Genomic DNA, 26,871 nt, shown 5'->3' with positions numbered 1-26,871 from the left:
GCTAATGCTCGATGCTCTGAAGGGGAAAAAAAAATGAGAGAAGGAAGAACACACGCTCGCACAAGCTCGATTACACGACGGACAAGAACACTGAAGCTTTTCCGTCGTGAGTGGAACGGGTTACCTATCGTCAATGTCACACCACACAACTCCACTCCCCATCGTGAGATTTCGGTACGACGCCAAGCCCAGCCGAGAACGTCCCCCCCCACAAACGACACCGACCTGGCGACACCAGCTCCGCTCTGGCGTGACCCATGACGTTCCCCCGGTCCGTCCCGCCAGTAACAAAATGCCAAACTTTCCCTATGCCGTTTACACCACTTCGCTGGGTCCCGGCCGGCCGAAAAATCACCCCACCACCGCTGCACAAAACACGTTCTCTGCCTTTCCCAACCTCGACAGCGGAAGGTGGAAGAAAGCAAGGCGTACAGAGTGTCGTGGAAGAGCTTCCTCGCTTGTCTAACCGAGCAGAGGAAGTGACATCTCACCACCACCACCACCATCGTAATTTTGCAGACGGTCACCCGGAGTGCCATGAACGGTCTTTGTGTTCCCCGGTTTTCTGGGGCGATTTCAAGATTCGGATTTATGACGGAATGTGTCCCTTTCCATCGTCGTACTATCTTTCTCCGCTCTGTTCCGTGATCTTTATCGGAATCGGGGGTGTTCCGAGGAACCCTCTCCCCAGCATCTGCCCTTTGCGGGGGTGGCAACAGGCTTTGTCCATTCCACATGTGTCGTGTGTATAGGTGCGCGTGTTGCAAATGCTCGCTCTTTCCGCCAATGTCCATCCGCCGCGTTTAGTACTCACTAAACATGAAGCCGAAATCATCCTTCCTCTCCCCAAACCACCCCGCCAAATCAAGCTTCATCAGCAACCTCTCCACGCCACCGACCCTCCGCGGCACATACTCCCCTTCCTCTCTAAGAACCCCTTCCTCGCCGCCCTCCTCCTCGTCCGCAAACGCCGCTGGGTCCGCCTCCAGGCTCCGCAACGCAGCAATCACGTCCCGGATCCCGTCCTTGACATGCTTCTCCACGTCGCGGATCGCGGCGCGGACCTCTTTTTCCTCAATCTCGAGGTCCACAAAAGCGTCGACGACGCCCGCGTCCGCTTCGAGGTCCATCGAGGTCCAGACGGCGTGGAGACGCTGCGTAAGTGCGACGAGGTGATCCGTGTGCGTGAGGAGGCTGTACAGCGGGTCCGTGTAGGTGGGAAAGGTAAGGAGGAGGCGGGTGGAGAGGGCGCGGAGGTAGGCCCTGTGGGCCGTGGCGAGACTCTGGGGGTCGTGAGTTGTGGTCGTTGTTGGTTCTGCTCGCTTGAATGACTTTGTTGTTGGCGTGCTCTGAGCTAGCCATATGTCGTCGTCGTCCTCATCTTCTGCCTCGACTACTGTCGAAGGTTTAGATGCTGCCTTGGTTGATACACCCTGAGGCCCCGTTTCAGTGCCGTCCGTCTCTGCCTTGGGAGTCAGCCAGTCGTGAAAGCCGTCCCATAGGCCAGCCACTACTTCCGTCTGTAAGTATGCCTCCGTCTCGGAAAGAAAGAATATAGCAGAGCTGCATGTCACCCAGGCGCTGCGCAAGGCATTGGACCGCTGCGTATAGCGCTGACGCAGCAGTATCACCTTAGAGCGCCCCGCTCGAGTGCTTCCGGCGGGTGGTCCTGGGGGTGCCGGATGATGCCGGCGTAGGGATGTGATCTTCCACAGCTCAGTGAGACGAATATGTGCTCGGCGAATAGAGAGAAGGTATGAGTTGATGGTGGAATAGATCTGTAAGTCGGAAGGGGTAAGGAACATGTCCATGGGCGAGGGAATCTGCATCGTCAAGACGACAGGGACTGATAAAAGGAGGTTGCGGAAAGGGGTCGTGGCCAGAGTTTTCGTCGCGGGCCGTGATACGCTTGCTTCGAGCTTGAGGGGCACTGCCGGCTTGGACTTTGTGAGAGTCAACCGCAGAAGCTCCCTCGCAATCTCCAACCCCTCGTCTTCGTCCGCGTGCTGTCCCTGCATCAAGCCCATGGCCGCCCATGTCTTGGCCAGCACGGCGGCGACCTCGCCCTCCTTGACGGCAAAGGTGCCGAGGCCTTCTCGCTTCTCGTACGCGAGATTGTCGGATCTCTTCCACCTGCTCCGAAGCTTCTCGTCAGCCTGCTGCGTCAGAGCCATGGCAAATTCGCCGCGGCCAAGAAGGAAGAACTCTCGCAAAACCTGCAGTGCCTCAACAACTTTGGCGAGAGGCAGGAGCTTGAGCAAGATCGTCCGTGAGAGTGTGAGGCGGATCGAGGTAATGGCGCGCGAGAAGCTCGCCGTGTGGAGAGGGTAGGTTAAAGCGGATAGCTCTTTTAGTTGCGAAGACAGGTGATCGAGGCCTTGTAAGCCAGATTCAACACTGCCCTTGACACGGACGTGGTTGAGCGACCTGCCGATGAAGAGCATTGACGATGCCGTTGGTAGGGTTACAAAGTTGGGTAGAAAAGCCGGCACCGAGATGTATTCCTGTCGCGGTCAGTCATGAACCTCACAGTGACCCATTGCCGATGACATACCTGGTCACCTCCCTCCGACTTTTGCACAAAAAAGTCCTCCCCTCCAAAGGTCGGCAATCGTCCGTAGAGGATCCAAGCAGAAACCTGCTTCAGCCAGGCCGTCTCTGCCACGGATACGAGGCTCATAGCCGTCCTCTCAATATCGACATAGCCGCTCTGCAGCTCACTCCTCAGCCTGTCAATCAGCTGTGCCCCGCGACACGTTTGCCCTTGCTGCTTCTTCAGCATAAACTGCACGATCTCCCACAACCATTCCATGCGTCTCGTCCACTCGGAAAACTCTCCCACAACGGCGGTCAATGGCACAATGTTGTAGGCGCCGACAAGACTCGAGTCCTTGCGCAGTATCGTCTCCTCGACATCGAGGACCTTGCGCTGGAAAGCGGCTAGGTGGACGGACTGTATCGCGGTGGCGGTGGCGCGGCATATCGTAGATGGGTGCTCGGCGGCGATGGGGGCGGTGTAGCTCTGCAGTTTGACATGAAGGTCGCTCAGGTGGGCGGCGGTGGCTAGGAGTTCGCGCTCCGGTGGTGAGATTGCCGTTGATAGCGCATTGGGATCTGTGTTGTCGGTTCGGAGGAGAGGGGAGGGGTGCCCAGAGAGGGCGAGGAGGACTTCGTGGAGCATGCCGGCTGTTTGCTTCTAGTGAGGGGAGAGAATCGAGGTGTTAGTCGGGGATTAGGTTACAGACAGGGATTCGATCATGGGTTCAAAGAAGGGGACGGAGGAGGAGGATGTGGCACATTTCGCGTGGTTGCGGCGGCTTCTTGGACCTTGACTTTTCGCCAAAGTCACGGAGAAGCAAGATGAAAGCGCCTAGTAGCTCGAAGCGACACATTTACTCGTTTCTCGGTGAGTGGAGGTTGGCAATACGGCGGAGAGGAAAACCGCCGGGTAGATGTCGTCCAGGATTTGGCGGGATGGCGGGGCAGGTTGGCGGGAGGAAGCAAAAGACGGGGAGAGTTGGGCTGCGTTGCAACAACAGGTGACGGATGGTTGGCAAATGGATAAATTACCTGATGTGTTTGGGCTGCATAGAACTAAGGCATCGTGGCACGAACCCAAAAGGATATCCAATCTCTCTGTCTTTCTCTCGAACGGGAACAGGAGAGCGCGAGCCACAACAGAACAGCACCGATGTCAAGAAGGCTCCATGCTGAGGGCCTGATCCCTTCCAATATCACAGTAGTCGCATTGATGGAAGTGGGCGCCAGGAGGAAAGCGCGATCTGACGCGACCGGACGGGCTAAAGTGGCTACACTGAGACAATCAGACCCGGCAAGGCGTTTGCGGATCCACGTGACCATTTGTCTAAGATTAGGTAATCGCCGACGGCTTCCGGCACACCGGCACCTGGATGTGTACTCCGTCTTACCCGTCCAAGGCTTATGCCGAACGAACACTCTTCACCTACATTGTGAATTCTCTAGCCTTACAAATGCGGCCAGCGGACTCTAAGGGGTAGGTAGTGGCTTGTGGTTTCTTTGATTGAGCTACCTAGGTTTCGTTTACTCGTATTGAATACGCACTGCCTGGACAAAACTGCATAGTGGCCCACCATCCATCCCTCTTCGTTCCAAGTCTTTCACACTGAACTCAGTACCTCTTAAACGTCCAAGGGTCCCATCTATTTCACTCAGAATAACTATCCTCCAATACACACTCACAGTCTCTTGCCGGCTGGCTGCTTGCCATTGCCCTCATACGCCGTGTACATACTGGCCGTATCGCTCTGGTCGTCTTTGCGAGTTTTCTGGTCTTCCAGATAACCCACTGCTCCGCCATCGCCGCCTCCGACGATGATCTGTCCACCACCCTTTACCTTACCGACGACCATGCCCTTTGCTACGCTCTTCAAGATTGCTCTGCGGGATACACCAGTCACATCAATGTACACCAACCCAACGTTCTTGAAGCCGCCGCCAATGTTCCTGGATACTTGGCCAGCTTCAGCACCCCAACGGTGCTCCACCATCTGTGACACGCTGGAAGAGGTGCCAGTCAACAGATTACGTCCTGCTTGATCGATGCCGTCCGCAACAGTGTTGAACGCCATCAAGCTCCTGTTCAGCAGGCCAGGCTTGTAACCCTCAATTGGGTTGCCATCCTTATCGTATCCTCTTCCACTGCCGTCCTTCTTTCTAGCCAGGGTGGCGCCCAGGTTTTGGGCAACTTTGCCCACCGCTCCAACCGTGGTCGCCGACAGACCAGCCGCCTTGGTGGAAAACTGGTTGATGCGTCGTACACGGTCGTGCGCGGCAGGAGTGAACGTCACGGGTTCGGTCGTCGCCTTTGTCTTCTTTGTAAAGTTGTCGGCCGAGGACTGCAAACCCTTTGTGATCAAGTCCGACGATGTCACAATGAGTCGAGACGCTTTTGAAGCATTCGACACCAAGAACGACTTCTTGTACGATGGGTGCATAATCATCTCGCGGTACTCCTGCGACACGGGCTGAACGGTAATGGCTTGGCTGTTGTCGGCAGGGAGTGTAATCTCCACCGGATCTAGCATGCCATGTGAGTCAAGCTCGGCCGAGGTGCCGCCAAACTTACCTTTTGTTCCAGGCTTGACGCCCAGCTCCTCTACAACTTGGTAGTTCTCAGTCAGCTCCCCAATGACGCTTCCGTCTTCTTCGTCAATCAGGACAATCCGGCCGCCATTGTGCTGGGAGCTGTGGGCTCCCGGGGCATAGCCCTGTCCGGGCTGGTAGTCGGCCGGGTTGTAAGCGGGGAGGCCATCGGCGGCGGCAGCTCTGGACTTGGCAGAGGGACGATCGGTAACGGGGTCATCATAGGGGTATGCGGAGGCTGCGGCGGCGGCTTTGGCCGATTTGGATGAGGTCTTTGGCGGCGGGGCTCGCTCGAGGAATGCAGTGCATTGCGCAAGGATCGTTTCGAAGGTGTCGACGTCCTCCTGCAGTCCTTTCCGGCTACCAGTGTCTGGGAACTCGATACGTGTGAAAGCGCCACTGTCTGGGCCCAGATCCCATCTTGGAATCAGGTAGCTAGTTGGCGGCTGGTGGTAGATCTGTGTTGTCGCAGGAAGAGGAAGATCAAGCTCGGGAGGTAGATGGAGGTGCAGGTAGAAGTCCTCGGCGGGGGAGACTGCGTCGGTGAAGGGCGAAGAAGTCGGTACCATCAACAGCGACAAGGTCTGGGGCCCGGCGGGTGTGAGCGACTCCTCCTTGCCATTGGAGATGTGAAAGGCTTGGACGCCATTGATGGCGTACAGAAGCTTGGGGTCCTGGTCTCAAGGTCAGTGAGGGCGGTCGCCATATTGTTTCCGTCTTGGAGGGCATACGTTGTGTCCCGAAGCCATGATGAAGATGGGTGCGCAAAACAGGCGCAGAAAGTTGAGGTCTTGGTTACGTCAGGTCGGGCCTCGTACAAGATGGTTGCTCTTGGATGGTGGTGTCTCGAGATGCGACTGGCGCGTAAATGTCGTGGAGAACTTTGGTGAGAGACCGCGGGGTCCAGAAAGCCAAAGAGGCTCGGTTTGCAAGTTGGAGAGAGCGTCTGCTCGGTAAGTTGTTGAAGCGAGTTGCGGTCCGGAGGATAAAAGGTCTGGTTGGTACACTAGGTGGACGCCAGCGATCAGACAAAGTGACGACTGTGTAGGGGAACTGCAATAGCTATTCGCCAGCAGGAAACCTCTGAGCAGGAATCGCAAGGAACGGTAAAGGTGAGTGGCACTTCGGATGGTGCTCTGAGACTTTGTGACGACGAGCCGGGTTCTGTCTATTCAAGGACCGGGGGTGTAGTGAGGGCGAATATGGTTGGATTGTGGGTGCGTCGAAACAGCTTGCATGGCGCTTAAAGCAGCTGTTGGTGGTGGTGCGCCGTGCTTTAGCTTGGTGATGGCGCTGGTGCGTGCCCGAGAGGCCTCTGGGCGGCGAGCGACGTCATTGGCCACTGTTGACTTTCAAGGTGTTCCCAGTCCTTGCACCCAACGACATCTTGTTTGATGGGAAACTCGACGACAAGTGACGGACCCCTTTTTCGCCCCCCATCCACTCTCTCTTCAGTGGATTCGTCACTTGAAGTTTGATTGTTCAGTAAGAGGGGTTGAAGTGTCGATTGCTTGCACAGCCACCTTGGATGCTGCAAAAGAGGCGGGCATGGCGGGGTTCCAGGTGCTTGGAGGAGGAGGTGCAAGACTTGGCAGAGGGAACCAGCGACTTGGGAAGCTCTGACCACCTTTTGATGCTCCTTCCAGCGGCTGTCACACGCACTGACACACCCCCATGTGCTTTCTGGCGCGCCCCACCCGCTCATGGTTGATTGTACTGCAATGACGAATAGTCAAAGAGAAGCAACCCATGGTGAAGGAGACAGTGGCGGCAGCAACACCTTCGACACATGTCCAGCAGTATGCGTCACCTGATTGGCCAAGACTTCCAGAGCCTCAATTTTATGTCAGCTGTGTCGAACAGAGAGACTCAAGAACTTGACCTACCCGTAGAGCATGTGACCCGAACCACCAGCACCAGCTACGAAGAACAGCTTCACCCAACATGAACTGAGCCATACTGGAAAACAGACACAATCTGAGAGGGACAGAACCTGCAGAAGACGTTAGCTGCGTATTCAGGTAATCAAGAGCAAAGGCAAGGAAGCCATACCACTGTCTTAGTTTGCCAGCTTGCAGATAGCCATCCTCAGACTTGGACTTCAAGAGCACGGATGAAGAGACGGCTTCTCGTCCCGAAGTCCAGTCTGGCCAGGGGCATTCGACGATAATCCTGATGTTGGCAGGCTCTCTGGAGACAGTCCGGGAGGGACCGACACCACGACAGCCAGTAAGGATAGTCATCCTACAGCGTCCCATAGATGACAAATCTTCGTGTTCAGACTCTTGACAAGGAAGTCGTTGAGATGAAGTGATCAGTCGGTCATCTGGTGGAAGACAGACTCGTGGGTCGAAGTCATGACGGATAGCTTTGGCAATGACCTTGGACAAGCCGAATAGAGTACAATGACTTCGTCACGACACATGGGCCGATGACATGAGAAAAGCCAGTGTAGACGTCTTGGTAGAAGACATGTCGTGAGATGTTATGACAGGAAGCGTCATGATAGGAGACGGCAATGACGACAGATGTTGTGAGAGAAAACGTCGTGATGGAAGACCCATGATGGAAGATGCTGTTGTGCGAGATGCCGTGATGAGTGTGTTTCGACAAGAGACAGCCATGACGAAGAATGCTTCTTTGAGAGACGGTGTGATAGGGGATCCAGGATGAGAGATGATAATGTACAAGATGCCGGGAAAATGCAGTGATGGGACAATTCGTGATAGGGGGATAACCATGGCAGGCGATGTCTTGACCAAAAACGTCGTCCTAGAAGATGCCGTGATGGAAGGACATACGGTAAGAGATCCATGATGAAAGAGGCTGTCATACAAAATGCCAATGTGGAGGATGTCGTGAAGCAAGATGTCGTGTTGTAAGATGCCGTGATGTAAGATGTCGTAAGAAAACATGTCGTCAAGAAAGCTCCCGAGAGAGCACATAATCTGTAAGGTCCCCCGCTGGAGCCCAAGGACCGGGGCGTCGGAGATTGTCGGATGAAGGTACCGTCGGGTAAGACACCTTCTGTGAACCACGAAGGGTTCATCAGGGCAACGTCCACCTGCACCGCCCTGAGCGGCACAAGGCTTCGGGAAGCCCGTCATTTCTCGTAGAATTGTCAAGATAATCCCCTTGAAGACCTCCTTCAGGGCGTCCTTAATGCCCTTCTTGAAGGCCTCCAGAAGCGCGACCATGGCCAGACCTGCCCATTCGTTGACTTGGGGGCGGAGTCTTGTCCAGCCACGTCGGAGGGATTTTCGAAGTATGACGAGAAAACAGAAGGCGACCGCGACCGGTACCGCGAGGATGACGTAAAGGAGGTCCATGTTGTAAGTATAGGTGTAAGTGTGTATCGCTATGCGGCTCGCTTGTTGTATTCGGTAGTGAATGATAGACGACCTCCCTGGAGAAGAAAAGAAGAAGAAGAGAAGAGAAGAGAGGGGGGGAGAGGATGGGTAGATATACTGGTCAAGGACTTCGTGGAACAGAATCAGACCTTCCAACTTTGAGACCCAGGTATGCCATTTCCTGCTTCCAATATTTGGAAGTAATGCAATCTGGCTGGCACTGCTGCTGAGTCCTGCTGTTTCGACGCGGAAATTGCACATATGTAGCCGTTGGAGGCAGTGACTGACCATGTCATCTCTTCCGCAACTTCTTCTCAACATGCCTGATGGAGCAAACATTCGGCAAGGACTCATCGAAAGGTATGTATCCTTGCTCGATATCTGCACATTCCTGCCGGATGCATATAACTAAAGCATGGTAGTTGCCTCAACCTCTGGCTATGATCATCTGAAGACGACTGCTACTTCCACGCTCCGCAGACGTCTGCGACAACTGCGATTTGCGTCATGTTGACTCCTCTTTCCCAGCTCCTCGTGTCCGACACGGTTAAGCTGGCATTCGTGCCGAGCCTCATCGTTGTGAACGAAAGGTATATAGTACCTTCCCTCTCGTCGAACCCGGCAACAGCATCCCTATCTTCATCTGGGCAGTGACGTCTCGGCAATGGCTATCATATCGACGAATATCGCTGATAGGTCATGCACGCGATCCCAATTTATGGAAGCAGGGACTTTATCACACAAACTAGAAGAAGCTTCTCATTCATCATAACGTTATTTGATCTTCTTATTACTTTGATCCGCATGAAATCTTCGTAACTCTTCGGTCTTCCCCAGAAGTTGTGAGTGCAGAACAGCCGCAAGTCACAAGCGAATGGAGTACTTCATCTTCTTCTTCAGCCCCTTTCCCTGTAGTGTTGATGATATCGCCCCTTTATCAGTCCCTTTCATCCCTCGCATAATCTCCCTCCATCAGCGGGCTCTCGTTGCCCTTATCGTTTTACCATTCGCCCTCTTCTTCCTTTTCCAGTCGCGAGCGAGCTAACACGGCGAACGCCTGTATGATACATTCCAGCAGGATCAGCCAAACTATTGATTGCACTGGATTATCGTAGTAAGACTGCCCACTGAAGAACATGGGAACAAGCGACAAAGCCCATATGATGCAATGCTCCAAGGCGGTTTCCGAGTCGTCAATGCCGCGTTCTCTTAGAGCGGATCTCGTAGCGGCTAGAGCGCGGAAATCATGTATGGCATAGTGTATAAGGAATCCAAAGATTTTCCACCCATCATACAGCCCAAGGATACCTCCACAACACCCCTTGCCGTATCTGCGCAGGACCAGCCTATAGTCAAGTTCTTGACCAGGCGTTGTGGCGTTCAGAAGATCCAAGCCTTGGTAAGTTCCGTTGTCGCCAGCCTGTTGCGTGCCGAAATCTTCAATACTGCCGACATCGTAGACCTTGGTGTATTTGGACCAGATGAATCCGTAGGGGTCGTGGCCGAGTGTGCGCCACGGCTGCTCCTCGGCGTCGAATCGAAGCACGAGGAGAACAAGGAAATAGTCCATGATGCCGAGGAGAACCATTCCGTATAGCTCGCAAATGATACGCATGCATTGGTTGAGGAAGTAGTAGTCTGACAGTTTGCCGTCGTATGCATCGATGGCACTCTCTATTGCGTCGAAAACGTTGTATATGTACATTTTGTATGCGATATGACTACACTTTGCGAGTAAAAGAGTGTGGAGGCGATATTTTTGATGATTGTTGTGTATTTGGAAGATAGGGTGATCGAAAGCTGGGGCGGCGAGGACAAGATGAACGAGTAGAAGCAGGGTGATGAGACGGTGGGTTGGATCTTTTATAGCCGACAAAGCCGGAGAAAGACCACAACTGCTCAATAAGATAGACTTACAAGAACAAATGGACTTGACACATTCTGGCTGCTTGACGCCTGATTATGGGCCTCAAGAACATTATCTCCGAAAAGAGTCGGGCACCCGTTTGGCCGGATTTCGTCGTTGTCATCGAACCTTGGTAACTACAGTTTCTTGTCATCAACGGTCACATAATCACCCCTGAAGGGCCCATCCATTGAGAAAACCATCTCGGTGAGGATGTTCAAACCATCGGTCACCAAATATCTGAGCAATCTCTCCTATTCCACGAGATATGGCAGGGCATAGAAATGTGCGTCCCGGTGCCTAGGCGTGTGGGCTGAAGACGGCAATTCTTACGAATCGAAACGCGACTGCTAGACGAACATCTTATTTGCAGCAGTTCAATTTGGTGTAGAGAATAAGACGGCTTTACTTCTGTTGAACAGTCTACTTGGCTATACACGGGGTGTCTCGCCAGCATCGAGCGAGGATCCATCCGAGACGTTGTTCGTGGTTAATAGGAGCACGAACGGCAATCATCCTAACTGTGATGTTTGCCGTTAATGTTCATACTGGTCACGAATAGCTCCTAGATCGCGATGTGTGGGGTTTCACGGCACCAGAGAAGTAGATCGTTTATAAATTTTTAGTGAAGCCACCCACCAGGACAACAGAGCCATGAGGTCGAAGTCGCAAAGAAAAGCAGAAGGCCTGATGGTTAAAGGCTTTGCTGGAGTTCCTGGAGCTTCAAACGATGAGTCACTAGCGCACGATCATTGGTCGCTCGGTGTCCTCTTGGTGAAGGTGCCCCGTGAAATCTGGGCCGGTTCTAGCGGGAGACATGGGCCACCAGTTCATCCCGGACAGACCATGGATAATGCTATTGGATTTCAATGTTGTTGATATCCATGCAGTTGAACAAATGTGTGCTACACGTATGCGATTTCTTGAAGATACAGCGTGGCACACGGGAGTTTTGGCACTTTGAACGAGAGTGAAGAGGCAGCATGGACACGGACGTAGCCAACGTGCCCTCGTTCTCTTGCACGGTTCCCAGAATTTCAACGGGGATGCTTTGCCAGACTCATCGAGATCAATTGAAGACAAAACACACAATTAACAGAGCTTCGAGGGGCGGACCATACCTGGTTCATGGAGCGACGTCAGAACTCACCCAACAAGCTCGGTGACACTGACACCCGCTTCTACTCCCACATCCCGAAGACCAAGGTGCAACCTACCCAGCAAATCGGGACCCGTCACTTCCCAAGCATTACCCATCTTCTGTCAGTGCTCAAAACATTCCGCAGCAGCATTGGGCCAAACAGGGTCTTGCATTTGCTCCTTCTTTCCCACGAAACTGAAGAGGGAAAGTCGTTTACGCGGCAAGTGGTGGTGATGGAAAGTGGAAACGACCAACCGACCCGTCCGGGTACTCGAAACCCTCGGGAGCCCCCAGCTCTTTCCCAGTACCAAGAGCTTTAGTCTCAATTTTTGTACCTTAAGGGTCCAAGCAGGAAGGAGGTCGAGAAAAACGAATAAATGCTTCGAGACCCCCCTTCCTTCTGCATATTCTGTTTCCAAATGTCTTTGGCAACTTTGATCCGTGTTCTTGGACCAAACTTCCAACCCATATCGATTATTGGGCAAGTCGTAAGGATGAGTTATCCTGCCAATTCCAACATCGGACGCAAGACTTGCACAACAAGTCCCGAAAATGGCCTAGCGGCCTTTTTATGCTTCTCAGCTTGCACACAGCTCGCATTACCCCCTCCATTGAGCAGCACCCTCACAATCAGCGGCACGCGACCCTCTCAGCAGCTCCTCCAGGCTCCAGCGACCTGGAAAGGCACAGCTCGCACCGGTCATCGGCCGAGAATGGTCGGAATTACAGCGTCTCCCTCGGCCGGCACTGCAGCGGCAGCGGCAGCGGCAGCGGACGTGCTCGCCAAGGTTTGGAAGAGGGAATGAGATGACAGCTTATCCAGGGAGGAGAGGGGGCTTTCTGCACTGTGCGGAAATTGGAGTAAACGAGAGAGAGAGAGATCTCAACAAGTGTTAGGATCACCGCCACAGCTTTCTTCGCTTCTCTCGACAATTCCTCGTCGTGCAACCGAGAGCTTCCACTCGTTTTTCTTCCACACCCATCCCCGCCTCGACAATCGTTCAACCTCGGGAAAATCGAACATAAAACACGTCGGAGAACGGAGAGATCAGCTCAAAGTCAAATACCGAACTTGACAAGCAACTGTAGCGACAATGGATCGTTCCTGGAAGCCAGCCTTCTGGGCTCTCTTCCTCATGGTGCAGCTCGGCCTCGCCTCCACCGTCGCCGAGAAAATTGGTCTCACGAGCAAGCCCGTGGCATCACTCAGCCTCGAGGAGATTGACGAGCAGCTGCAGGTAAGTGCGAGGAGGAGAAGAATATGAAGCAAACCCGATTGGACGCACGGGAGAGCTCAGAGCACCAAAAATCATCAGCCTAGAGCTTCGCAACTGACGATACCATCCCAGCAATGCTCGATAGTCCAATCCCTAACCTCCTCCAAACTCGCCTCCCTCTCCGAAACCCCCTCCCTCCTCTCTCGCGCCTTCGGAACCCTCTTCCCCGGCTCCCCCGCCGTAAACGCCCTCCTGGCGACCCTCTACATCTCCGGGCCCCCCAACTTCCTCCTCGCCCTCTGCCCGACCGACATTGACCCCTCCTCTCTCTCCGTCATGGTCGCCTTCGCCGTCGGAGGGCTCATGGGCGACACCTTGTTCCACCTGCTCCCCGAGATCTTCCTCGGCGAGGACGAGCCCGAGCGCGCGCGCCTCGTGCTCGTCGAACCGAACCGCAATCTGCTGCTCGGCGTCGCGATCCTCGTCGGTTTCATGACGTTCGTGGCCATGGACAAGGGACTGCGCATCGCTACGGGCGGGGAGGGGCATTCGCACGATCACGGTGGACACCCGCATGCGCAGGAGCACGGGGAGGCCAAGGCCGAGGCTGTGTCGTCTGCTGTGGAGAAGGCGGGCAAAGTCACCTCGCGCAAGAAGAAGGCCGGGACCGACTCCGGATCTGGAGCCGACGGCGCCGTGGACAAGCCGGAGAAGGAGATGAACCCCAGCGTGAGACTCGGAGGCTACCTGAACCTGATGTACGACTTCCTCCCACCCAGTCTCCCACTCGGCCTCCGGGCGCGATTCCACTCATGACTGTACTGACTTAGATCCCGCAGCGCCGACTTCACGCACAACATCACAGACGGCCTCGCCATGTCCGCCAGCTTCTACGCCTCCCCGACCATCGGCGCAACCACCACCGTAGCCGTCTTCTTCCACGAGATCCCCCACGAGGTCGGCGACTTTGCCCTGCTCGTGCAATCCGGCTTCAGCAAGCGCGCCGCCATGGGCGCCCAGTTCGTCACGGCCCTCGGCGCCCTTCTCGGCACCCTCATCGGCATCGCCGTCCAGGAGCTCGGCGGCAGCAGCTCCGGCTCCGGCGAGGGCGGTATGCCGCGTAACGCGGGGCTCTGGGGTACCAGCTTGGTGAGTTAAAAACCTGCGCTCCTTTTCTCTCGTGCCGCCAACGCAAGTTTGGCGTGACGAATCACAAGTTGCTGACGATGGACCTGATAGACTTGGGGCGATTTGCTTCTGCCCTTCACCGCGGGTACCTTCCTCTACGTCGGTACCGTCGCCGTTATCCCCGAGCTGCTCGAGACGGGCCCGAACAAGATGGCCGAGCTGCGCAAGACCCTCGTTCAGTTCGCCGCCATCGCTGTCGGCGCCGGTATCATGTTGTACATTTCGTGGCATGACTAGACAATGCACCCATTCAATGATGCTTGCATTCTGCCCCGTGCACACGTAAACATGTCCATGTTAGATGCACCCTTATTGAAAAAGGCGAATACGCCATGTAGAATATATAGAGACAATAGACAGAGCAAGACGCTCTGCCACTACCAGATGAGGAGGATTTCCCCAGCCAAAAGTGATGTGAAACCACCCGTCACCATAATCTGGTTACGCTGACCTCTGGATACAATGCAACCTGCAATACGGATGTGAGGTAGAGAGTAAGCTGGACGAAAGGAGTGATGACCTACCCCAACCCGAAACGGCGCCTTCACAGCAACAGACCGTCCCCAAACACCATTTCCAACAACTCGGTCGACGGATCGTCTAGTCCCTGGCCCGACTGACCGGCTTTGGTAGCAGTGCGGGCGCAAGAGAAAGCATGTGGCGTCGTCGACGGGAGTCAAAAGTTGGGGTAAAGAGAAAGTAGACAATGTAGAGGAACATGTCGTCCTTCGACTACATAATGAAGCAGAGGGGAAGCTGAATAATACACACACATATACACGAAGCTCCCCACGAAGGAATGAGCTTGTCATGGCCGGGGTAAGAACTACCAGTGTTTCAAAGATACTTGCGTATTCCGAGTAAGCTTGTGATTTTGCACGCATCGCATTTTGGTGTTGGCTGGGCTTAGGCCTGACTGCTTTGCCATCTCCCAATTTCAGGTGGAAAGAGAGGAGTCAGTGGAGGCGTGCATGATGCAATTCCTGGGTGGTCTGTAAGTTTGCGGCTGTGAGCACGCAATGAGCTTGGTGAGCAAATGTCAAGAGGGTTGACGCAATACAGTCCTGGAGATGGTGTTCTGGTTCACCTCAGCCTCGAGGAACATGATTTCCGGTGTAGCGAAGACGGGGAATTATTCATCATGGAGCTTGGTCAGCTCTCGTGGTTTGGGGGTGGTTGCCAATGAACCGAGAGATGCCCAACTGATATGCGTTGTTATCTATGGCCTGTCCACCAGCCTACTAGTGCAATAGCGACATTGACATGAGGCGCTCTGCAGGGCGCGGTGCACATCAGCGGTATGTAGGGCGCACTGGGCGCGTGAGTCAATAAGAGTCTTTGGGCTTGGCCGCCAAAGTTTCTACACCTACTGGTGGGTGCATGGCCATGTGTGCATGACGCCTTTTCGTAGTCTGGGAATGACCCGGAATCGAAAAAGGCTGTCCCATCCGTCGTCCGAAGGATGTCCCCGTCCCGATTGGAGGCGGAATCCCATCATCGTAGGCCTGCTAGGGTCTGGCCATAGACATTTGGCGATGAGGCCATGTGCGGAAGGGCGGTTAACGGGAGTGTTAGGTAATACTTCCGGACTCTCGTTCCGGAGCGTGGGATGTCTCCAGCATGTCTCCAGTGCTGTCCATCCAAAGGCGCATCGTGGGTCCTTTTCCCTTGGACAGATGGCGCTTATGGCACTCCACTCTGCGCAATAGAGGCAACAAATTGCTCGTAAAAATTTTCTCGAAAAAAAAACTTCAACCACACTGTCCGACCGTCGACATCGCAAACACCCATGTGCCATCGTAGACCGCGGCCATCCACGGCTCGTTTGTCGTCGGCTCAAAGTGGATGTTCTGCTCGGGATATTCGTGGTATTGCACCATCGTCACTAACACCCACAATCCATATCAAGCAAACCCACAGTTGTCTCCTGTTGTTCTCAAGCATGCCCGTTCAACTTTGGCTTGTTTCCCGTATGCACCCCTGATTTGGGTCAGTCGATCAAAACCTCACGGCGGCTCTAGCTGCTGCTCACAAAGGAGCCGCACAGCATGGCCATGCAGCATTGCAGGTAGTGATGCGCCGTAAACTGTAACCCGAAGAGCCCCATTCTGTTCCGCGATGGAGCCTCAAGTTTGTCTTGTCTCAACTTTTCAAGATCCGCTTGCTCCCGTGCCTTGGCCTGACGTACTTGGCTCGTTCCAGCCTTCCATTCAGACGTTCCATACATTCTAGCGTCATCACCCCGATGGATCTCATCAGTCATAAGCTCACCATCGTCGTGCGGCTGTTGTTACTTGATATCCAATTGCGCTCCTGGTAGGCCGCAACGTGGGCAGCTGTACTCTTCGGGTTCTCTCCTGCGGTACCCGACCATTCGTGATGTGAGAGTAATGGCTTCCCTCTGTTTGTTCTTTTGCATGTTCCATGGTGTGTGAGCCATCCAATGGTCCATGCGGCCACTACCTTGGCGAGGCCGCGAGTGGCCATTCGAGACCTTTGCAACTTTGAAGGCGTGGGATCGAGTGTAAAATTTTCACTTCACGATGGCCATGGTCGTAGCTCTGATGGATCTCATTACTTTCGGCGTCCCCTAACGTTAAGAACTCGCGAGGCACGCCCCAATAAGCGCACCCTTCGGATGGATCATGGCAACCTCCAGGGCCCCAGACCACCAGGGGATCCACCGGCTTAACAGAGGGCATCGACCGCTAACGGGAGGCCGAACCGGGTGGCCGATGTGCCTCCGCCGCGGGAGTCCACTTTCAACCGTGTACGTCAAGGGGACCCGATGGCATGGATCTCGTGTAATGCCAGCAACAGCCGCCAGGCACCTAAAGGCAAAGCGCCGCGCCCCTGGATGGATCTCATTAGACATCGATTCCGTGTACGTAAAGCCCAGCCGGTTGTCGTGTGTTTTTGCGAACTTTGTATCTGAATTAGTTTTTTCCTTCTCATCCACGTCGTTTGTCCGTTGGATTGCGATATCCACCTCGCGTATGTTTGAGGGTGAAAACGATTGAATCGAGGTAGAGGTACTTGCGTTACTTGCTGTACCTGTCGTGTGCTTGTACCCTGTGTCGGTTTACCCAGGCTGCCCTTGTTTATTCGACGGGCTTGTAATTTTTCAACCAACGACACACCTGCTCCTATGCTTGAAAATACGCCTGGTGCGTGTGACTGCGTATTGCAGCCATGACGAAGTGAAGTGCTTGGAAAGGAAATTTCCCACCCTTGCCTGCAGTCGTCGTGGAGGGTGATGGAACGAATTCAAGCTGCTGATTGGGACAGCGGTGTCGGACTGGCGACGCGATTGGGGTCGATCATTGAAGAACAGTGAACCTAACAAGACTTCTCCTCGGCAGCAGGCTGAAAAGTATGCCACTGGCTGCCCGGCCGTGGTTCTCCTGCTGTCTCGTGCGTCTTATCACAACTTGGTGTTGAAGGGAGTGGCAGGCCGCAGGGAGGCAGATAATAATGTGACATTTTGGACGTTGGCTCGCTGCAGCCGTTGGCAGATTGCTGGGGTCGCGGATCTTGAATCCCATGATTGCTCCCCGCGTGCCCGCATCACCCTCGGTTTGAGTTGCTTCTTGTGTGGTGTCGCGGGGGCGGCTCTCTTAGCTCTGTTCTGATTCCCCATTCCCCAGTCTGGAGATGGCAACGGCTGGAGTCTGGCACGGCTCCGATTGAGCTCCGAGAGCAGAGGTCCGCGACATTGCGAGTACATATTATTCTGAACAGGTGCTAGTGCTGTCTTTGTCTTTTGCGTCAATGTCATCCGGTAGGGCGCTGGGAGATTCGACTGACTGCTTTTGGTGTCGGACGACAGCGTGACGGCAGTAGGGCGTGTCGAGCCATGTCGGTGGTCTGAGAATGCATGAGAGTACCGGAAGCACGACAGGTTCTCGGCCAAGGTTGCAGCCAAGTGCCTAGGCGGGCTGCGTGTTGTTTACGCTGGTTTTGCGCAGAGGTTGCCCATTTTCTACTCGAGTATGGATCGGCGAGAGACTTGAGCTTTCACTAGTTGGCTGGCGCTGGCGTCACAGTCATCAGGGTCCAATTTGATCCGTCATGTCAGCAGACTGACTGTACCAGAGGCTTGAGCCGGGTTCCGTTGGCGATGGTCGGGAATCCGAGTGGGTGGAGATGCATGTCAGAAGCATCGGCCGGGAAGATGAAAGTTTCCCTTGATTCAGACACTATTGAGGTGCTTTCCATGCCTTACCGCCTCAGCAAGCATCAGGAGGTTAGCACCAGCCGGGAATTGCTGTCTCGTTCTTGCCAAAGGAAGGTAAGGAGCACCTGCCGATCATCGGCGCCGTGTGGTGGTGGAGGAAGGTCCAGTCAAAGGGTCTTGCTCGGTTCTCGTTATTTTAAAGCGGGTCCTGCGCCTTTCCACGACGTCCAAGTTGACATGATGACTCTTTTGGCGAGCAAGTGCGACACGCTAGCAAAGTTGAATCTGAGATTCCCAACCATGGATTACCAATCTCAAAGAATTCTAAGCAGCCTTTAATTTTGAAACGGCAGGGAGAGACAATAGAGGCATTGCTGTTTAATGTACCTTAACTTGTGAGTCTGGGGTTGGATGCGTCTCGTCTTGCATGGTCTACATGGCATCATTTGGAGCATTGGAAATCAGGGTCTGTTGCAGTTGAATCCTTCTCTGTGCAACAATGGACTTTGATGTCGAGAAACCTTTAATGAGCTTAGGTAAAATACCTTCAACAGGTATTCGATACCAAGGTACCTTAGCTAATTCGAAAATGGGAAACCTGTGACAAGAAACCTGGATGGCCCAGAGAAGTTGCGGAGCAGCAGACGGAGTCATAGCTGCCATTCACGCCTTTCACGCCGTTCTATCGCAGCTGGCGACGTTTTGAGGGTCGGAGTCTCGGGGTCTCCACCTAGTTGCGTCCAACAACCGGTGGGCTACTCCGTACAGTTACTCAGTCTACCTACCTACCTTACCTTACAGAGGGAATGGGAGTCGGAGCATGCCCTACAGCGCTGGGGATGTCTCTAGCGCATAATTGTATAAGGTAAGCTCGACAGGAAGGGCGTCACTTGTCGAGACCAAGCACCTAAGCTCGCCTTTGGGAGCGCCAGTCATCCGCCATGCCATCCACCATTCTAGTGGATCCCATCCTTCAGATTTTGTCTTTCTGCTGTCTTCTGCTCCACTTTTCACCTTCCTTTGCACCCTGAACACACTGAACAACCGGTCAACAGCAGGGCAGGCAGTTCAAGTTCCCGTCTCGGCCACTGCCCGTGCAACCGCAAGTCTCCCGCCCGGGGACCTGCCTGCCACCCACCACCCACCCTCTCTCAAAATGTCGGTACCTCATCCGAGTACCTCATGTACCTTGGCCAGGTACCGGTACGTTTCCCACCTCCCTCCATCACGCAGGCTGAGGATGAGGAGCCCGCCCTTTGCAAGTGCGAGGAAGACGTCGACGGTGGAGGGTTTCCAGGTTGTTTCCGGCCCCGGCGTTTGCTGCCATGGATCTGCTCAAGTCGAGTCGAGTCGAGTCAAACAATCACGCTGCATTGCACTCCTGCCCATCCATCTACTCCCTTCCCATCCTTGACATTGACCCGACCTTAAAGAGACACGCCTCGCCCACCCTTTTGTCATGGAAATGTCTATATTTCTCCGTACCACTCACAGGCTTTCATCTTGGTTTCATTACCATATCGTCACTTACAAGACTCCATCTGGTTCCCATCTAATACCTGGGGGATCTTCACTCAAGCCTTCGTCTACATACATATAAGCTACGCACCCCACCTCGGGGACATTCCCATCATCGTCATCATCACACCCAACCAGCTCCATCTACCATCAATCAGCCAAAATGTCGAGCCACAGTGACATGAGCTCGGTCATCTCCTTTGCTCGACAGCCTGCTTCCACCAGGAAGCAGAGCATCGAGGTCAAGATCAACGACCACTACAGCTCCAAGGTCTACACCTCGGGTAACCCCATTTCTGGAGAGGTCACCATCACGCCCAGCCATGACAGCCGATTCGATTTTGTTCAGATCATCCTGATCGGCATCTCGAGGACTCGCCTTGACGCCGTTCAGATTCCTCAGCTCTCTTCTCACACCTTTCTGAAGCTCGAGATGCCCATTCCCGCTTCCGCCTACCCCGTACCCCGGATTTTCGAGGCCGGCAGGGCTTACACCATTCCCTTCAACTTCGTCATTCCCCACCAACTGACGATGAGTGCTTGTACTCACAAGGCTCAGTACGATTACATCCAAGACTACCACATGCGTCTGCCCCCGACCATGGGCGGCTGGGAGAGGGATGACATGGCCCCCGATATGGCCCAGGTCCAGTATGTCATCAAGGCCCGCGTTGTGCGACAGGACGAGCTCAGCGGAAAGCCGATCAAGGTCATGGAGGACACCCACCACATCAAAGTCCTCCCTCGATCCCCCGAGGACCCGCCTCTGAACATCACCAAGCAGGACAAGAACTACGCCCTCAACAAGACAAAGACCATTCGCAAGAACATCTTTTCCTCCAAGCAGGGCACTGTCACAGCCGCAACCGCTCAGCCTGGTGCCGTCTACCTGACTGCCGACGGCCGCGGAGCCTCCGAGGGCTCAGTCTTGGTCAACCTCAACTTTGAGCCTACCTCTGCCGATATCCTGCCTCCCAAGGTCAGCACCGTCTCGGCCAAGATCCAAGCTCAGACCTGGTACGGCGCAACGCCCATGTCGTCGCTCCCCAACATGGGGAACAGCCAAGAGGCATATGCCATGACCCAGCAGCTCGCATACCAAACCTCCGTTTCCCTCTTCTCCACATCGGTTGACAAGGTTGCTTGGCGCCAGCAACTGGCCTCCACCGCCCGCCGTGATTCCGGATACTCCAGCGATGGCATGCGTGAAGGCAGCCCCTCCGACTCGGACAGCCAGCGTCAGAGCAACAGTCGCCGCTCGAGCAAGGACCGCTCCTCTCCCATCTTTCACAAGGCCGCTCTCCAGATTCCTTTCAAGCTGCCCACAGCCCGAAAGACCTTTATCCCGACCTTCCACGCCTGCCTAATCTCCCGCACCTACACGCTGCAGTTGACCATCGTCGTTGGCGATTCCAAGATCAACTTGAACATCCCTCTGCAAGTCGCCCTCGAGCCGCCCATGCAGCTCGATTCGCTCGACATGGGCCTTCCCACCTTCGAAGCCGTGATGGCACAGCAAGAGGAGGCGGAAGCGGACGCTTTCCTCCAGCCGAGATTGTTGCAGCAACCCGCACCCGAATTCCAGGGTACTTCCGTGCTGCCTAGCTACGGCGATTTGTCTGCAAGGCGAGGCGAGGTCTCCGCTGCTTGAAATTCTTGCAGCTTAAGTCCTTGTTTCCTTGCATTGACGAATTACGACTTATGGGGGGTTTTGAGCACGATATTCCTTTTCAGCAATTTCCTTTGTTCTCTTGTTTCGATGGCGATGATACCAGTAAAGAATCGAGCTGGTGGGCTACCGGAGTCTTGGATACTAAAATTCGGGACGCCTTGATTTGGAGTTTTTTTGTTATTCATTTGAAAAATTTGTCTGTTGGAATTGAAGATACCCAAAGAGCAAGAGGCAAATTGGATAAACACATCAATACTTAGTAATAATATGACAAAATCACTCAGATCTGGGCTCCTTTGGAACTTTTTTTATACGACCTGATGAGGCCTGCCTAGTACGTACTCTATGGCACTGATTTATGGAGGAAGAAGCTTGTATTCTTCCAAACAAAAGGGCGCGAATCACCCCTAGAGGAACACTAAAATCAATTAGGAGATTGACAACACCTCAGCGCCGAGGTCCTGGTTTTACTCATATCACTTATACCCGAATAATACCTACCTCACACGGCATGTTTGACACAGACAGTACAATCCATAATCAGAGGCCGAACCCGTCTCCAACCGGAATGCCAAGAGAAGGAGATGGTCCGGGGCAGAGTGGCACCTCCGGAGACGGGACGGGATGATGGGGCGGAAGTGAAGGGGCCCGGACCGGAGGAGCCTGGTATACCTGGCCGGAAGCAGGTGCTCGGTGGAGACGAAAACGGGAGAAAGGTGCCGCCATGCCGTGCCGGACACCCAGAAAGTTCTAGGCCCATTAAGTTGCTTCCATTTTCCCCTGTTGCTTCCAGTATTGAGATTGCGGTGGAGTTTTTGCTGCTATCCCGCTTTTTCCTTGTTTCTTTTGCCCCGGACGCTCAGCATGATTTTTCCAAGAAGCTCGGACTAGAGGGTCACTGGGCAAATGAGGGGGATTTGGGGGTGAGGAAATGTGGGGGTTTGATTATCCGGCATAAGCTGGCATTAGCACAATAACACCAAGCAAACTGCATCACTATCCGTGTATGCGAATTCCCCCCGTGACATTGGGAATGGAGAAAGATGACGATATCTGGGCGTTCTTAACACCCGGCCTGTCACTGTCCAACAGCCCACTCTCCCGATGCTGTTTGTTCGAGAGAGGGAGCGATCGTCTACGAGGCAGGTCACGGAAGTGGTTTGTTCGTTTGTTTCTATTGATAGTAACTTGACTAAAGGGAGCGGGAGCCGCGTAAACTGCCCACACTAAATAAGATCGATCGTCTGTTTCCACATGGCATCGTTTCTAGTGCGGTGACTCGCGAGTCGAGGGCTTGCAAAGCTGAGGATGAGGCTCAGGCGCAAGTTCCGAGGTGAGGTAAGCTGTGCACGAATAACCAACCATTCCTCCCTCTTCTTGCGTGAGAATAATTTTTTCTAGCTGGATATCCTATTCTGTAAAACACAAGCAATGCACAAATCACAATGGAACTACACGTGACGACGCGGACGCCCCTTTCATCTTTGGCTGCGACCTGCCCCAAAGAGTGAACCCCCCTCGTGTCGGTTGGATTTAGCTTCCCCAACAGCAGATGTTGATTGGTGCGGCGGGACAGCGGGCGGCGGCAGATATAGGGGTTGGGGCGCACTTCTCGCCTGCTCTTTGGAGGGTCTTGGGGGGGGTGAACCGTGAGCAACCTATCCGTATGTACATAGGTATCTACCTGCAGAAATGTCTGTACTACCGCTTGCGTTCATGGGATTGGGCAAAGAGTCTGGGAAAGGAATTTCAAGGTACGCATACGGATGAGTATGGGTGAATTGCGACAAGCCTTCCCGCTCATGTCTTGCGCTTCTCATTGAGAGACATGTTGGTCTTGGCAGGCGCGAGATAGGAACTGAAGCGCGTAGGGAAGCGTGCCTACCTTGCCTTACTCTACATTAGAAGTACAAAGCTACTGACATCCAATGTAAGGCAAGGCAAGTACCATCTGTGAAAGAGAAGAGAGGGGAAGAGAGGCTCCCCCCCCAGATGTCGGTTGGGGACTACAGTGAGGGATGGATGGCACTCGACGACCGCGATGCTACGCTGGGAGACGGCATCTCAGATTGAGGTTGAATGATTAAAAGCAATTTATGAATTATTCCGGGCCTTTCTCTGATCGATGCTTCACCTCTCAGTGGGCTCCTATATGTAAAGTGGTCTTGAACCGTGCGCCCATCATCGATCCCCCCATCCCGACCATCCATCCCCATGCTCGCAGCCCATGTGCTCATGCCATGCAATCCCAGTGAATCTCCCATTTCCATTCCCATTCCCATGCTCTGTCCATCTCCTCCCCCCTTGTGAACTGTTCTTATTTCCCGCCGATTCCGTCCCGTCCTCCATCCGCCAGCTGCATCCCGCCAACGTCCTAGGTTTCTTCCAATTGCCTCTTCATCCCCTCTCCCCCCCTCCCCCCCTTCCATCTGGAGGGTGTGTCTTTGTATTCCTCTTGTGCCTCTTCCCCCCGTGCTGCATGCATTGTCTCCCATCACTCAACCTGCCTACTTCCAACAACAACAACAACAACACCTCAACTCGCCCTTCCATCCTCACCCACTCTTCCAAGGTTGGACCCCGTTTCGAAACAAAAACGATAACGGCCGACGGCGGGCTCACTTGCGTCATTTCTCAACAAGACGGGAGAGTTCTAGATTTCGAAGCTTGATACTTGACAATTTACCTTTAGACTTCTTTCCTGGGTACTTGGTACCGATTCCACTCGTTTCCGCCTCAGCTTACCTCACCTCACCTTCTACCACCCCGAGTTTCCTCCTCTTGCGATCCTTTGGGGCCGGCACATCTGCGCAGCCCAGTCCGATCCAGTTTTCTTGAATTCCGCCTTCCCACCCATTTGCGGCGGCGGCGTGGCGCGGAGAGAGACACCGTGCAGCCACGGACCCTCGACTGAACCTGAACGCGACCGGACTCGTCTTACCTTGATTGCGTTCCTGACTTGGCCTAATTTTATCCTCAATTGTCCTTTAATTCCCTCCAAGCCGGAAAGGTACCCCGATTAAACCACAACCACCACCGCAGAGGACAGGTCACCCATCTTATCGGGTCACCTCTTTTACCGCTTACACAAACTTCGTCGAGACGGTCTATGCGGATATAATTCGACAACGACGACGAACTCGCAAATACCGAACCTAATTACAATGCGACAGGTGCTCAAGGCCGGCTTGGGGTGCCTCGTCTCCCTGTTGCTTGCCGCACCAGCCGACGCATTCTACATTCCAGGTTCGCTGCCCTCAGAAAGAAGCCCCCAGCTCATGATCTCAAACACCTCTCTCTCGCTCGAGCAGTTGCCCGCTGACTATACCTTGATATTAAACTATAGGCTGGTCGATCAAGAGCTATAAGGACGGCGAGCAGGTACCCTTACTCGTGAACAAGGTCTACTCCGACAACACTCAGCTGCAGTATGCCTACTACGACCTCCCCTTCGTGTGCCCGCCGACGGGCCAGCGCAAGCCCGGCACGGGACTGCTTAGCGGACAAAGCACCCCCCTGAACCTCGGCGAGGTCCTCCGCGGCGACAGGATCAAGACATCCGACATTGACCTGGTCGTCGGACAGGACAAGCCGTGCAACTTGCTGTGCAACCGCGAGATGAGCCGCAAGGACATGCGCCGCGCAAAGGACATGGTACACGATGGCTACGTCACCGAATGGATCGTCGATAACCTCCCCGGTGCCACGAGCTTCGTAACCGTCGACAAGAGCCGCAAGTACTACGCCGCCGGCTTCAAGCTCGGCTTCACGGATTACTCGGCCAGCAGCGGGAAGCCGCGCTACTTCCTCAACAACCACCACACCATTGTCATCCGTTGGCGCAAAGCCCCCGGGAAGGCGGGCGAGCGCGGCGGTAAAGTCGTCGTCGGCTTCGAGGTGTACCCCAAGAGCATCGGACCCAATAACAAGCGCGACGAGAGTGGGTGCCCCGCGGATTTGCAGAATATTGACCAGAATTTCGAGCTCTACCTCGCCCCGAATAAGTCCTCCGAGACGCCAAAGCAGCAGCAGAACCTCGATTCCTCCTCATACCACCCCGCTACCGACGATGACGAAGACCTCGCCGACGACGGCGCCAAGTTGACCGTGCCCTATACCTATTCCGTCTACTTCCGCGAGGACAACAACGTCGAGTGGTCACGCCGCTGGGATCTGTACTTTGTCAATCAGGAGGAGGGCCAAAAGATTCACTGGCTGGCCATTGTCAACTCGCTCATTATCTGCGGTCTGCTCACGGGCATTGTCCTGATGATTCTCGCGAGAACGATCCGCTCCGATATCAAGGGCTACAAGGAGGTGCCCCTCGAGGACGGCAAGCCAAAGCTGAAGCGCAAGAAGACGGCCGGCAACAAATCGCCCCGACTTTCTGAGAAGACCGGCGGACTGCTCGATCAGGGAGCCGGAATTGACGCCGAAAACGACGCCGACGTGTCGTCTGACGAAGAGGCACTCGAGGACGTCACGGGCTGGAAGCTGCTGCACGCCGACGTCTTCCGGACGCCCCGTCACGGCTACCTGCTGGCCCCGCTCGTCGGATCCGGCATGCAGCTGCTCTTCATGGCGGTTGGTCTCGTTCTGCTAAGCGCCCTCGGCGTCCTTAACCCTAGCTTCCGCGGCGGCTTCATCAGTGTCGGCGTCGGCCTCTTCGTCTTCGCTGGCCTCTTCTCGGGCTACTTCTCAGCGCGCGTCTACAAGACGTTCGACGGCCAGGACTTCCGCAAGAACGCGCTCGTCACCGCCGTCCTCTTCCCCGGCCTCCTCTTTGGCATCATCTTTATCCTTAACCTATTCGTCTGGGCACAGGCTTCAAGCACGGCAATCCCCTTTGGCACTCTCGTCGCCATCATCTTCCTCTGGCTCTGCATCCAGGTGCCCCTCGTCTACGCCGGCTCCTGGTTCGGCTTCGTCCGCAGCGCCAAATGGGAGCACCCGACCAAGACGAGCGTCGCGCCGCGCCAGGTGCCCCGGCAGGCGTGGTACATCAAGTCGTGGCAGTCTGTCCTGCTCGCGGGGCTGATTCCCTTTGCGGTCATTTTTATTGAGCTGCTGTTCGTGTTCCAGTCCGTCTGGCAGGACAAGAGCGGCTACTACTACGTGTTTGGGTTCCTGGCCGTGGTGTCGGTGATTCTGATTGTGACGATTGCCGAGGTGACGGTCGTGACAATTTACGTTCGGCTGTGCGCCGAGAACTACAAATGGTGGTGGCAGTCGTTCGCCGTCGGCGGTGGGAGCGCCGTGTGGGTGTTCTTGTACTGCGTATGGTACTACTTTTTCAAGTTGCACATTACCGGCTTCGTGAGCAGTATGCTCTTCTTCAGCTACAGCTTCATGGCGTGTTGTGTATACGGTCTCCTGACGGGGACGGTGGGGTTCCTGAGCGCGTACGCGTTTGTTCGGAGGATTTATGGGTAAGCTTTCTTCCTTTCACTCACTCTCCGGATTCTTATGGGGAAAAAGAAGCTGACGTTGTGCGGACAGAGCAATCAAGGCAGACTAAACCCCGTGAGGGTTTGTCATCGTCATTTTAATGTTTTATTTTGGACAGCGAGGTTCCCTT

The 26,871-nt window shown here is 54.5% G+C and overlaps 10 protein-coding genes across 10 annotated transcripts; 6 read left to right on the top strand and 4 right to left on the bottom strand.

The window, feature by feature from the left end:
* Window positions 1-651: 651 nt before the first annotated feature.
* On the bottom strand, window positions 652-8,765 carry CLUP02_15205 (Spc97/Spc98 family protein; the record flags this gene model as incomplete). Its single annotated transcript, XM_049294129.1, has 16 exons — window positions 652-776; window positions 815-2,504; window positions 2,555-3,196; window positions 3,242-3,370; window positions 3,428-3,522; window positions 3,612-3,907; window positions 3,969-4,008; window positions 4,084-4,136; window positions 4,222-5,798; window positions 5,856-5,914; window positions 5,943-6,130; window positions 6,206-6,439; window positions 6,592-6,773; window positions 6,822-6,948; window positions 7,027-7,533; window positions 7,561-8,765. 16 exons carry the CDS (start codon window positions 8,763-8,765, stop codon window positions 652-654), a joined length of 7,149 nt encoding a protein of 2,382 aa, XP_049151275.1.
* Window positions 8,766-8,800: 35 nt separating this feature from the next.
* CLUP02_15204 (uncharacterized protein) lies at window positions 8,801-9,246 on the top strand (the record flags this gene model as incomplete). The annotated part of the gene is made up of 3 exons (XM_049294128.1): window positions 8,801-8,834; window positions 8,929-9,064; window positions 9,126-9,246. 3 exons carry the CDS (start codon window positions 8,801-8,803, stop codon window positions 9,244-9,246), a joined length of 291 nt encoding a protein of 96 aa, XP_049151274.1.
* Window positions 9,247-9,474: 228 nt separating this feature from the next.
* Window positions 9,475-10,179, bottom strand: CLUP02_15203 (uncharacterized protein; the record flags this gene model as incomplete). Its single annotated transcript, XM_049294127.1, has 1 exon — window positions 9,475-10,179. One exon carries the CDS (start codon window positions 10,177-10,179, stop codon window positions 9,475-9,477), a length of 705 nt encoding a protein of 234 aa, XP_049151273.1.
* A 1,329-nt stretch (window positions 10,180-11,508) lies between these two features.
* CLUP02_15202 (uncharacterized protein) lies at window positions 11,509-11,841 on the top strand (the record flags this gene model as incomplete). Its single annotated transcript, XM_049294126.1, has 1 exon — window positions 11,509-11,841. The coding sequence occupies one exon, from the start codon at window positions 11,509-11,511 to the stop codon at window positions 11,839-11,841; it is 333 nt and encodes a 110-aa protein (XP_049151272.1).
* Window positions 11,842-12,615: 774 nt separating this feature from the next.
* Window positions 12,616-14,163, top strand: CLUP02_15201 (ZIP Zinc transporter; the record flags this gene model as incomplete). The annotated part of the gene is made up of 4 exons (XM_049294125.1): window positions 12,616-12,759; window positions 12,871-13,496; window positions 13,569-13,887; window positions 13,978-14,163. 4 exons carry the CDS (start codon window positions 12,616-12,618, stop codon window positions 14,161-14,163), a joined length of 1,275 nt encoding a protein of 424 aa, XP_049151271.1.
* A 140-nt stretch (window positions 14,164-14,303) lies between these two features.
* CLUP02_15200 (uncharacterized protein) lies at window positions 14,304-15,031 on the bottom strand (the record flags this gene model as incomplete). Its single annotated transcript, XM_049294124.1, has 5 exons — window positions 14,304-14,468; window positions 14,548-14,658; window positions 14,700-14,791; window positions 14,844-14,918; window positions 14,980-15,031. 5 exons carry the CDS (start codon window positions 15,029-15,031, stop codon window positions 14,304-14,306), a joined length of 495 nt encoding a protein of 164 aa, XP_049151270.1.
* Window positions 15,032-15,141: 110 nt separating this feature from the next.
* Window positions 15,142-18,405, bottom strand: CLUP02_15199 (uncharacterized protein; the record flags this gene model as incomplete). The annotated part of the gene is made up of 16 exons (XM_049294123.1): window positions 15,142-15,238; window positions 15,297-15,431; window positions 15,517-15,624; window positions 15,688-15,811; window positions 15,882-15,906; window positions 15,959-16,129; window positions 16,198-16,462; window positions 16,542-16,998; window positions 17,067-17,090; window positions 17,156-17,201; window positions 17,271-17,459; window positions 17,498-17,855; window positions 17,913-17,960; window positions 18,014-18,136; window positions 18,229-18,279; window positions 18,341-18,405. The coding sequence occupies 16 exons, from the start codon at window positions 18,403-18,405 to the stop codon at window positions 15,142-15,144; spliced, it is 2,286 nt and encodes a 761-aa protein (XP_049151269.1).
* Window positions 18,406-19,046: 641 nt separating this feature from the next.
* CLUP02_15198 (uncharacterized protein) lies at window positions 19,047-19,517 on the top strand (the record flags this gene model as incomplete). Its single annotated transcript, XM_049294122.1, has 1 exon — window positions 19,047-19,517. A coding segment is annotated over one exon (471 nt), but the record flags the coding sequence as incomplete, so codon positions are not given.
* Window positions 19,518-19,784: 267 nt separating this feature from the next.
* On the top strand, window positions 19,785-21,272 carry CLUP02_15197 (arrestin; the record flags this gene model as incomplete). The annotated part of the gene is made up of 1 exon (XM_049294121.1): window positions 19,785-21,272. One exon carries the CDS (start codon window positions 19,785-19,787, stop codon window positions 21,270-21,272), a length of 1,488 nt encoding a protein of 495 aa, XP_049151267.1.
* Window positions 21,273-23,507: 2,235 nt separating this feature from the next.
* Window positions 23,508-26,811, top strand: CLUP02_15196 (endomembrane protein 70; the record flags this gene model as incomplete). The annotated part of the gene is made up of 6 exons (XM_049294120.1): window positions 23,508-23,599; window positions 23,672-23,875; window positions 23,986-24,227; window positions 24,336-24,539; window positions 24,640-26,722; window positions 26,793-26,811. The coding sequence occupies 6 exons, from the start codon at window positions 23,508-23,510 to the stop codon at window positions 26,809-26,811; spliced, it is 2,844 nt and encodes a 947-aa protein (XP_049151266.1).
* Between the last annotated feature and the right edge of the window lie 60 nt (window positions 26,812-26,871).

Source organism: Colletotrichum lupini, chromosome 8 (genome assembly GCF_023278565.1).
Source record: "Colletotrichum lupini chromosome 8, complete sequence".
NCBI classification, from domain to species: domain Eukaryota; kingdom Fungi; phylum Ascomycota; class Sordariomycetes; order Glomerellales; family Glomerellaceae; genus Colletotrichum; species Colletotrichum lupini.
The sequence above is the reverse complement of the archived record's forward strand: the minus strand, read 5'-3'. Positions and strand labels throughout refer to the sequence as shown.